The following is an 11,633-nucleotide window of genomic DNA, read 5'->3' on the forward strand; positions in this document are numbered from 1 at the left end:
AAATGAAAGAGTCTGGCTTGACACGTGAAAACAAGGTAAAGTTCGTTTCCTTTAAAATTTTTGTTAAGCTTCATTTCATGGAAAGTTTCAAGAGCTAGCAGTGCAATATCAAAGGGTGCCATAATCAAGAATAATTGGATGTAATAGTAAAACATCACATTTTTGCACACTCAGCATATAGCCGTGGACTTTAGTTGCTATAACAACAATGCTGCTTCATCTTCAAAGAGCATATTACTACCTTGTGCCCCAGAGAAGCTATTACTCCTATGTGGGAATAAGTCTCCAGGGTTTGGTGGGGGGAGGAGGGAAGGGAAAGGCAGAATAAAAAATATATATTTTTAAAATTTATAAAAGGAAGACTAATTCAATAGATGAACTTTGTCAAAATCTATACTGATGCTGCAAAAGGCAAACAGTTTGTTAGTATTTTTCCAAGTTCTTTAAATGCAGTTTAGATAATAAATTAAGACATAAAATTATTGCACACACTAGTTTAATGTATCAGTTATATGCAGTTCAGTTTCACATCAATCAAAATTGAATCTTCAGCTGTTTTGCTTACCATCAGTCAAGCAAACTATTGTAGATTTGGCAACTTTAAGTATCTCTTATGTCTTGAAACGATAAGCAATATTTGAACCCTATTCTACCAAATTTTCATTCTGATACCGAGCCTCTCAGTCAAAAGTCACCTACCACTGGAGATGTGTAAGTTTCAGTAGATGGCTCCAAGGGTCCTTCGTCCTCGGTCAGGGAGGCAAAAGCACTGTCCACTGAAAGTATGCCCATATCCGAACACAGCAAAGTCCAGCTTTCTACTGCATCTTTTTCAGTGCTATTGAGAACACGCCAGTGGGTCATGATTGCAGAAGATGTGTTAGCCCACGGACTGCAAAACCAAGGAATCTTGGCAAGTGCCATACATGTCACCGCCCAAGTTGGACTGACAAAAGGAAACAAGGCTCAGTTGCAGCATGCTGGAAATAGAGATCTCCTGGTAGCAGCTATGACCCCCAGGGTATTCTCTCTTCAACACACAGGGTTCTGAGAAAAGTTGTTTTGCTCTGTGTAGACAAACAGCCAGCAAAGCATTAAGCAAGTGCTAAGCTCAATAAGAGCAATTTTGAAAGAGACAAGCAGCTAAAAATGCAGAAATTAGCTGTCAATATCATAGCTGCTAAAGCATCAGTCTTTGCCAGTTTTTCTCTCTCATCTTTATATTTTAAAGGTGAGAGAAGAGAAGTGAGCACATGGAGAACAAAGAATCAACATCATCCGCTGTTTGTGCTGAGGAAGACAAATGAGCTATTTCATCTCCAGAATTTACACCGGAACAAGGAGGTTTCATGTCAAACATAAATCAGCTAGACAGAGCTACTGCCTCTGTTTCATTTTAAAAGTCTCACTAGGAGCACTGCTCATCTCCTTGGAGGTTAACAGCAATTTGTTTCTCTCAAACACAAGTCAAATGTTTTTCTCTCAATATGAATCCTTGCCATTTCTAAATCTCACAATAGTTGCCACAACAGTGTTAGTGCAATGAAAATTAAGTTTGTAAAGTCAGAGGCCTTTTTACTACAGCTTCTTTAGCACTGGGTGAGCTAAGAAGCAGTCACGTTGCCTCTAAATTATATCAAAATAATGCAATATCAAATTAAGAAGGTGCCCCCTATCCTAATAGTACTCAGCATCACCAAATAAAGAAACAGATCTTGCTGTGTTTAATGGCAACTTTGTTTCATAGCTTTCTGTCTGGCAAGGAATCTTTCCATGGTTCCAATTATAAAATCTCTATTGTTTTGCCTTTCTGATTCCCACTTCTCTATTGTTTATCTGTATGAGCTTTATCCGATTCTTTAATTGTTCCTATCCTCAATAACTAATTTTGCAACATTTAAATCAACTAAAGTGTTGGGGTATGATTGGTTAAAGAATTGTTTCATAGTGAACTAGGACTGGAGAAAAAAATAAATACAGTTTTGTAGTATTTTAGTTTAAAATGATTGGTTATGATAAAACTAAGCAGAACTCAAATTTTACTATATAAACCAGTGATGGGCAGCCTAGGTCAGTGAGTGGGCTACACGAGTGGCCCTCCTTCAATTCAGTAGGCTACAAGATTGTTGTTACCAAGATGTCCTGGGATAGGGTATTGTTGCTAACTGCACTTGTGTACCTACAATTTCTGGGGTGTGCCGATTGAACTGTAGCCGTGTTTTGATTGGATACAGAGGGAGCACATGGCTTCCACTGGCAATGTTGTGTGCAATCAGCATACACCTCACTTCACGTACCCTAGCTTTAGATGCATATAACTGTACCGATACAGGTTGAACCTCTCTAGTCCAGCCCCTCAGGACCTGATTGGTGCTGAGCCACAGAATTTGCTGAACCAAAGGAGGTCAGCATTGTCTAATGCCATTACCTATACTTCCATTGTTTATTGGGCTCTTAGAAGACATTTAGGGGTAAATTAGAGATAACCAACAGCACAGAACACTGAAAGCCAGGATTGGTGGCTGTAAACACACTTTATGGAATGGTATGAAACGTGGCCACATCCATGATAAGTAGACATCTGGCTAACTAAAAATCATGCTGGACCACGGATGTTGCCAGACCAGACAGTGCCAGACTGGAGAGGATCAGCCTGTTCCAGCAGGAAAAAAACCCAACAACAATAAACTACATGGACAGAAACCAGCAGAATCTGGCAACCCTGCACCTGAGCAATGGTAAACAAAATAGGCCTCAAAGGCTACACACAGAATCCCGATGGGCTTCATGCAGTTGGTGGGTCGCAGGTTACCCACTGTGGAATTAAAGTGAGGTCCAAAAGTCAGTTCTTTGGAACCTAACTCCAGGACACAGCCAAGATCAGAGTTGCCACATTTCAACACACTGCAGACCATATTGTGCATAAACTAGAGGAGCACAACCTGATCCTGATTGGCCAGCATGAAAAGTTTGCCTGCTTTATTGGGAGTGGTGGACATTGTGTGATTAGTGTGTGTAGTCTGTTTTTGTAATGGTTAATAAATAAGGTGAGGGATAATACTGTATAAGGCTATTTCACTGGTAAAAGGTCTACAAGCCCACAGAAAGTCATGTCCTGAGCCTTATAAACTGGGTAAGGCTGGCCCTGAGCCCTATGAATTAGTAAACCTGGGGTGGACAATAATTTTTAATGGGTGACCACTCCAAGATTTGGTAAGTGGTCAAGGGCTGCACTTCTGTGGAGAGTGTGTGGGGTCTGGGATGAAGGTGCAGAAGGAAGCTTGGGGTCCAGGAAGGGGTGGTAACCTGGGGCAAGGGAATAGGGCTCAGAATTAAGGAGGGGATATGGGTGCAGGAGAGGATGTTGGCCTGGGGCAGCGTATAGGAAGAGGTGCAGGGTATGGGAGGGAGCTGTGACCTGGGAGAAATGGGGAAAGGAGTAGAGAGGTCTTAGGTAGTGGCCTGGGGCAAGAAGTTGGGGGGGGAGGAGAGAGAAGAGGTGGGGTACCAGAGGCAGGCTCTGGCTGGGAGGCACTTACCTAGGCAGCTCCCAGCCAGCAGCCCTGCAGGAACCTGAGACAGGCTCCCTGCCTGTCTACTGCAGCTCCAGGCTCATGGGCTGGCTGCATCACATCTCTGCTCTGAGCATGGGGAGAGAGCAAAGAGAGGGAGGCTTCACACACTGCCTCTACTCCCAGTAAAATCTCTCAGCTCCTATTGACTGGAAACTGGTCAAATGAAAGCTCAGAGATTTTGCTGGGGGGCAGGGCAGTGCACAAAGCCGCCCTCCTCTCTCCCCAGCATCCAGAGCAGAGTGTGAGCTGTTCTCTGCCTAAGGGTTCTGGGGAGGTGGCCACGGGCCTGATCAGGTGGTTTGGCAGGCTGGATCTGGCCCACCGGCTGCCTCTTGCCCACCCCTGTAGTAAAGGTGGTGGCGCCTAAATTGAGTGAACTGAAGAGGCACCCTAAAGAGAGAGAAACAGCAATGGTGATCTTCAATTGTTTATGGGATTAATCCACAATTAGTTTGCAGGATTCTACCTAACACTTTTTAACATATGCAATGTTGTATCCTGTGCTGCATCCCTTACTAGCACACATTAGTTTTGCTGTCAAAAATGGAAGCATGAATGCAAGTAAGGGAGATTCTTGTCAGTAAGGACCACAGGCTGGGGTCCAGCATAGTTCATATGCACTAAGGGAAAAGGGAAAAAATCTCAAAGGCATGGTTCCCACAGCAACTAATTTTGGTCTCTTTTTGGTCTCTTATAGGCATTATAGGTAGGGTGACCATAGTTCCTTATGCAGAATATGGGACACCTGGAAAAATGACTCTAATTTAACTGAGTTCAATGGCAATCATCATACAAACATTCAAATTAACCTTGATTTGTCGAGCCCCTGTTAAAAAGAAACACTATATTAAGCATGGCACAAGCAGCATGAGACTCTGCAAATCTGGCAGCAGACAAGGGACCTGATTATTTCCCCCACCTTAAACCCAAAATATAGTTATCCAATGAAATCGCATCTCTAATTTTCCTCATAATTGTCAGCCCAACACTGTGCTGTCATCACAGTAGACAGGAATTTGTTGCATTGGAGATGCAAGAGGGAAAAAAATGGCCCCATCCAAAAATGCACATACTGACCGACCTCTGACATTCCATCCTGGATTCCAAACCCCTACCCCACGTTCATTGAAATGCAGCCACTTCTGGAGCTAGCACACCACACACTGCAAAAGCAACTTAGAATTCACAGCCAACCTTGCAATAGAAAAGAAGCCTGCATATGCCACAAAGAAAAATTATTGTGTTAGAAACAGGTAAAAAATTTTTACACAGTATCTGAAGAACAATGAGATTCATTGTAAAGATTAAAGAAATACCTTCCCCATGTATATGACTCGCATATGCCGGAATGTACCCCAAGACATCTAGAGGATTGTTACATCTTCAGATTCATGTTGCTTTTCATTCTTCTCTCCCTGGGATCAATGACTCAACCATATGTTCTTTAAGGACAGAAACTTTCATTGGTGGTGGTGATCAGTATGACACAGACATTTATTATAAGCCATCACAGAGCTATATTCTGCCAATATTGTAATCACTATCAAATCATCACTCTCTTCACTGGGAAATAAAAGTCAGATTCCTCCCTGCTAACAGTACTGAGTTGGTATGCATGTTACAAACCCTACAATAAATATTGGCAGCATCAGATTCATGAAAAAGGTGATGGCCACTAAAATCTTCATTTACATTTTTGCTGACATGCTTTTCTTTATTAACAAAGGATGCATCCTCTGTTAATAACAGTGATATACTCTGCATTACATGTGTTTAAGAGTCTATTTTTCCCTCCCACACGACACAAACTAAAATATGCTCTGCTTTTTATTTTCATCCTTATTCAGTTATTAAATTATAGTTTACTACAATAATGACTTTTATACCCATATTTTATATTAAGTAGTTTATGTAAGGTTGTGGGTTTTTTATGAATACCAAGTTTCATAGAATTGTCTCGTTGGAAAGCCTATAGAAGCTGTTTTTCACCTCTTTCTGTAGAATTTTTTTAAGATTAAAAAATGCTCAGAATAAACACTGAATTGCATGAATGATAGTACTGGGGACAAACTTAAAACAACAATTAGTCTGGTAGCACTTTAACAAAACATGTAGATGGGGATGAGAGGAAGAGAAAAGATACTTTGCTGTTAGGGTATGTCTAAACAGCAAAGTTATTTCAAAATAGCCCTTATTTCGAAATAACTTTCCTAGCGTCTACACAGACAAACCACTTTTATGAAATTAATTCGAAATAGCAGAGCGCTTATTTCAAATTTGGTAAACCTCATTCTACGAGGAATAGCACCAAATTTGAAATAGCTATTTCAAAATTAGTGCTGTGTAGACACTTAATTCAAAATAGGGGCTCTCCAGCCTTCCCAGGGTGCCCTGGTGGCCACTCCAGCCTCAACCTAGAACACTCCACTCCCTCCTCCCCTCCACGGAGCCCTTAAAGGTGTAGACTCTGGCCACAGTGCCTATGCCAGCTCAAAGCCTACCAGCCCAGAGCCAGCAGTCACTGTCCCTGACCCAGTGGCCCCAAAACATGAGCCAGCAAGCCACTGGCAGCCAGCCCTCCACCGCTCCCCAGGAGCCTGCCAGGGCTCGGAGAAGGCAGGCATCTTCCTGGTCCAGGGCAGAGATCATGGACCTTATTCAGGTTTGGGGGGGAATGCCCCCAGTGTTCATGATCTCTGCATTAGATGGAGGAACACGGCCATCTATGGTAAGATAGCTGCCAGCCTGGCCACCAAAGGCCACATGCGAACCCAGGAACAGGTCTGCATGACAATCAAGTTGGTCCGATGAGACCCCCAACCTTGAGCCCTGAGCTTCCCCTCCCCCTTCTTCCCCCTTCCAGCTCCCTCCTCCAGGTTTCCCCTTCCCCTCTCCCACCCTCTCTTCTCCCCTCTCCTGCCTCCTTTCCCCAGTCTCACCAGAGTTTCATTCCCTCCCCCCCAGTTTTGTTAAATAAAGAGAGTTTGTGTTCATGAAAATGTGTATTTTATTTGACATTGGCAAAGGGGGTTAGGGAAGGGTAAGTGGAAGGACGTGAGGGAGGAATGAGGCACAAGTCCCCAGTGGGGCAGACCAGGGAGTGCTCCTCAGGGTGGAAGCTCTCCTGCAGGGCCTCCTGGATACTGACAGCCCCCGATGGACCTCCCAGATTGCAGCCTGCAGAAAATGCAGCCAGGCTCACAGCAATGCGTCCAAAAGAAGCACCAGAGTGCCCAGGGACAGCTCTGGCTCCATGGTGCAGAGTGCTGTGGTGTCCCGAGTGAGGGCAACCAGAGCATGCAGAGAAAAAATGCTTTGCTGTCCCTCATCGAGGTAGACAAGCAAGCAGAGAAACCTGAGAATGGGCTGTCCGAGAGGGTCCCTTTTAGCCTCAGGCAGCAGCCCCACACAGTAAGTCCTGACCTGGTGCCCTGCTGGAACTGGTTCCGGCCAGCCTTAAATGCGATTCAGAGTCCACTCAATGTGGACATGCTATTTTGAAATGCATTTTGTGTGTAGATGCGTTATTTCAAAATAACACTGTAGTGTAGACATGCCCTTAGAGAGTAGCCTAAGTTTATGAAGAAAAAAGCACATCAATTTACTTTTAAATTGAACACTTTGGGACAGGTCCATTGAGACTAAGCTAGAATCCTACAATGCCATTTTCAATCCATATTCAGAGCAGAAGCACTTTAACAAGTGACTCTGTAGCATGGACCCAGGTCACTTCCAGGTTTAAATGGTTGTAAATGGTTGATTCTCAGTAACCTGAAGTCTTCAAATCAAGATTTGAGGACTTGACTAATTCAAAATGAGGTTATAGGCCTACTACGAGAGCCTGTAGGTAAGGTTCTGTGGCCTACAAGGTGCTGGAGGTCAGACTATAGCCAGAACGGACCAGCTAAAGTGAATCTACAAATCATCCTCCTTATTCATACAAGTAGTTCCACTAAAACCACTGGGATCAGCTGTGTGAGTAAATGCTTTAAGGAACAGTCCCTGAAAGGGATTTCCACTACTGTGGGTAGCTTCTACACCAGTGTTATACTGGATAACATTAAAAAAAAAACACACTAATATATACAGGTGCTGGATCTAGGTGTTCAGGGGATGGTGTTGTATGCCCTAGCTTGAGGGATACAGATAGAAATGTAGCCGTGTTAGTCTGGTGTAGCTGGAACAAAAAAACAGGACTATATAGCACTTTAGAGACTAGTCTTTAAAGTGCTACATAGTCCTGTTTTTTGTTCTAGCTTGAGGGGATTTTCATTTTATGCAGGTTTACAGTTTGATTCAATAGCATTCAACAACCCTTCCCACCCCCCACCCCTCCAACTATAAAAATTGTTCCAGCATGCCTAGTAATACACAGCATGATTTTTTTTAAAGAAAAGCTACAGCTACTTATGCAGAACCTCTTTTGTATTCAAAATTACTAGCATTGATACTTCTATAAGTCTGAACCCCGAGACCGCTTCCTGGCAGGAGTGCTGGATTAGGGCAATGGAACTCTAAGGCCAGATACAGCCCCATCGTTTGCAGACCCATGACAAAGTTATCACTAGCTGCCAGGTAATGTTATTGGAGGTCATATCCTTTTCATAGATCAGAGGGGTAGCCGTGTTAGTCTGAATCTGCAAAAGCGACGAGAAGTCCTGTGGCACCTTATAGACTAACTGAAGGCAAGTTTCTTCATGAAGTTGATAGATTTCCACTCCATACTGCTACAGTTAGTCTATAAGGTGCCACAGGACTCCTCGTCCCTTTTCATAGAGTAGCCACTAGAGGGTGACCTGGTCATCAGAGCTGACTGAACAACATTCACTATTTTTCATGAAAAATTTTCATTGAAATTTCAAACAGCTCTAGTTATCACAGAGCAAATCTGTGACATAAGCAGGAATGGGACCGCAATCTGCTGACACTTAATGCTGTGATTTGTCCATCAGATTATAAAATGCAGATCTGTCTCATTTCAAGTCCAATTATGACCTAAATATGCAGCTATAATGAACTGAACTGGAAATATGCATGTGAATCCTAGCATAATTTAATCTATTTTGCAGTGATTTTCCTGACTCTTACCAAAAGAAAAAAAAAGTCTCTATACTGATTCATCCTCCTCCTCCAAATTTGAGGTGTGATGCAGAGACATTTACAAAATGTTTTTAGGTTTATTTCTATAAATATAGAAGGTATTTTATTGAAAAAAAAAAGCTTTATTTGCCCCCCAGCTGGAGTGGCCCTGGGACCAGTCATTGCTCAGGTGGTCCCAGGTTGGCTGACTCTGGGAAGCGTCCAGTCCTGAAGAGTGCCCAAGCAGTAGTTGAGGAGTCTGTCCCAGGTCTAGCTAGCTATAAGAGCCATTACTTGGGTAGCTGTCCTCATGGCCTCAGAGCAGGTATATCTCAAGTCAGTCAGTCCCCAAAGCCAGTGCAGAAGCTAACCTTTGGCCTCCAACCCCCCAGAGCAGTGGTGCCCAGAACCCCAGGAGCTGCTAAGTTTTAGTCGGGGTATTTATATAGTAATATCATGGACAGGTCGCAGGCTGTGAATTTTTGTTTAACAAAAGTCATGGACAGATGACTGGTAATAAACAAAAATTCACCATCTGTGACGTATCATTTTAGTCATAAGTATGTTTAGTGAATCTTTGCCTTAGCCATAAACATAGGCAGGTAACAATTCTACTTAGTGTATTGACTGTGTGGTACCACATTGATGTACTTTTTCATGGTAAAGAAAGTTGCTACAGGACACCAAATGCTATCCAGTGCTTTTTTTGTCATGGTACTGCCTGGGACGCAGTACCAGCATCTCCTGTCAGAGCTCAACAACTTTTCCCCTGAACTACCAGTACCTTTTTCATTGGCAAAAAAAGCACTGATGCTATCGATGGCCTGCTGTTTTATTTTCAGGCTGAATAATGTTCAGTTCTTTTTTAGGTTGCACCAGCTTTACTTTATCAGTTGCAAACAGTCGCTCAGCAATGACATACCCTGACTGCATAAGGGTGCATTTCTTAAAACTACGCCAAAGGCGGAAAGGTGAATTATGCAACTTTTAAATTCTCCTAATCTATTTATAATTCTCTTAGGAATTAGAGCACTACATGCACACACAAATCAACCATTTTCTGATCATATGATGCACATACAAATTTCAGTACTATAAAAAGTACATGTTCTTGGGGGAAGGGCAATATATTGTTCACTTTGCCTGCAGAATCTCCCAAAGACAGTTACACAGAGGTGAATGATACCAACATTAAAAATTACAGAATTCCTCACAACAAGAGTATACTCATCTTCAGCAATTAAATCGGATTGTGACTATAGTGCACCGAGACAATGTTTTCAAAAAGGGCTTTGTTTCTTTTTATTCCAAAAAGAATATAATCAAAATGTTTTTTTAAGCAAAAGCAAATATTATGGAGATCAATGTGAAATTCTGTGAATGTGAAAATACATTCTGGAAAATGTGAAATTACAATACATTGAAACTGAGAGTCATGCTGAATTAAACTGTTCGTCTTACGTGTCACTAATAAACTGCAAGTATATGAAGATGGGGTGGGGGAGAATCAGTGATTGTACATTTATACACCATGGGATAAAAACTAAAATTTTGGGGAGAGGGAAAGAGGCCCTTCAGGTAGCACAACTGTCTAACAAGGCATTTAATAAGGCTGGTACTATAGTACCTAAATATTAAATACCAATGCTTGAAATGGGGTGGGTCACAGGCTCAGGGAGGAAAAAAAAAAACCACACTGAGCTAAATTGCTGAGACAAATTAAAAACTATTTTACCAAAGTTGTTACTCCCAGATTACAACAGATTCCCAACCCCTACACACAATTTTCCAGACTACTTTATTCAGTACAGCAATTGGCAGCATTTAAACACACAACTATACCAGGGACAGATTCACCAGGGAGTTTTAGACAGAATTGGCTTTGAACCTAGAAAGTGTTATACCAGAGTCTCTCAGTTACACCACTTGGAAATGCACTAATTACAAGCGGATACTTGAGTTTATGGTATAAGTGTGAAATATGGGCAATTCTGATTTTGTTAACAACAGCTTCTTCCTTTTAAACTGCTAAGTAGTCAGTGGAGGTGCATCATTTTCTACTTACTAGAATGAGGTGCCCCACACTTTGTGAAATGCAGTAAACATTAACCTTTAAGTTGATGGGAACAGCCTGTATTTCAACCTAAGGTAACCCAGATGGGGGGGGGGGGAGAGAGAAGATAACTTGAGGAGGAGGAGAAAGTCTCTAAACAGTGACTATCCTTGACTTAAAATATGCAGCATTCTGTGCTGTATGTAGGTCTAGTTTGGGACACAGAATAAAGCATTAAAACCACAAAGAAAAAAACTAGCTTAGTGAAACAGAAGGGTAATGCATCTCAGGTGGAGGACAATGGTGCCTTCATAAGGGTGAGCACGAGAACAATTCAACTGGCAAACTTTGTCATCAGTCTGGTCCCAAACAAAGCAAAGAAGCACCTTACCTTTTTCAGGAACAATTTTTGTAGCTTCTTGTGAGACAGCTTTATCATTTTTGTCAGAATACAAAACTGTGGCGTCGGTCAGATTCTGCAAGTACTTGAACCATTCTGCAGGGGTTCAACACCTTTCATCTTCCCTGTCATCTTATTGCAACCAGCTTAGCTCAGCATGTCACACAGCAGCCCCATCACAGCAACAGATTAAAAAGCAAGGGCTCAACTGGATCTAATCTTTGACTCAAATCAGGTGGACAGACACAGCAGCTCTAGCTTCAGCTGAAGCCTAGCTCTGTTTGTCAGCAGGAGGGGAAAAAAAGAAACAAGCCTGCAGGCTGCACCTATCTTCTTAAAATAATTGCAAAGTTACAATAGATTCTTATCTGCAGGGAAAAGAAATGTAAGGGAAAGCAAAAATGTACTGGAGCTCCACATCTGGCTGATCCTTCAAAGCCCATGCCACAGAAGAAACTAGTTCAGTATCTGACACTGAAAGACATCCAGCTATGCCGACTGTGTGCCGTTCGCCGCAGTACACCTG

At 42.4% G+C, this 11,633-nt stretch overlaps 1 protein-coding gene across 2 annotated transcripts in view; it reads right to left on the reverse strand.

The window, feature by feature from the left end:
- Window positions 1–11,382, reverse strand: part of RPS6KA2 (ribosomal protein S6 kinase A2) — a 337,677-nt gene extending 326,295 nt beyond the window's left edge. Inside the window, exon 1 of one of the 2 annotated variants that reach the window (XM_075924624.1) lies at window positions 11,099–11,382. In XM_075924624.1, the coding sequence (XP_075780739.1) occupies window positions 11,099–11,146 (48 nt within the window). In that variant the 5' untranslated portion in view covers window positions 11,147–11,382. The remainder of the gene's footprint in view (window positions 1–11,098) is intronic. The other variant, XM_006134512.4, reaches the window with a different exon arrangement.
- Between the last annotated feature and the right edge of the window lie 251 nt (window positions 11,383–11,633).

Source organism: Pelodiscus sinensis, chromosome 3 (assembly GCF_049634645.1).
Source record: "Pelodiscus sinensis isolate JC-2024 chromosome 3, ASM4963464v1, whole genome shotgun sequence".
Taxonomy (NCBI): Eukaryota; Metazoa; Chordata; order Testudines; family Trionychidae; genus Pelodiscus; species Pelodiscus sinensis.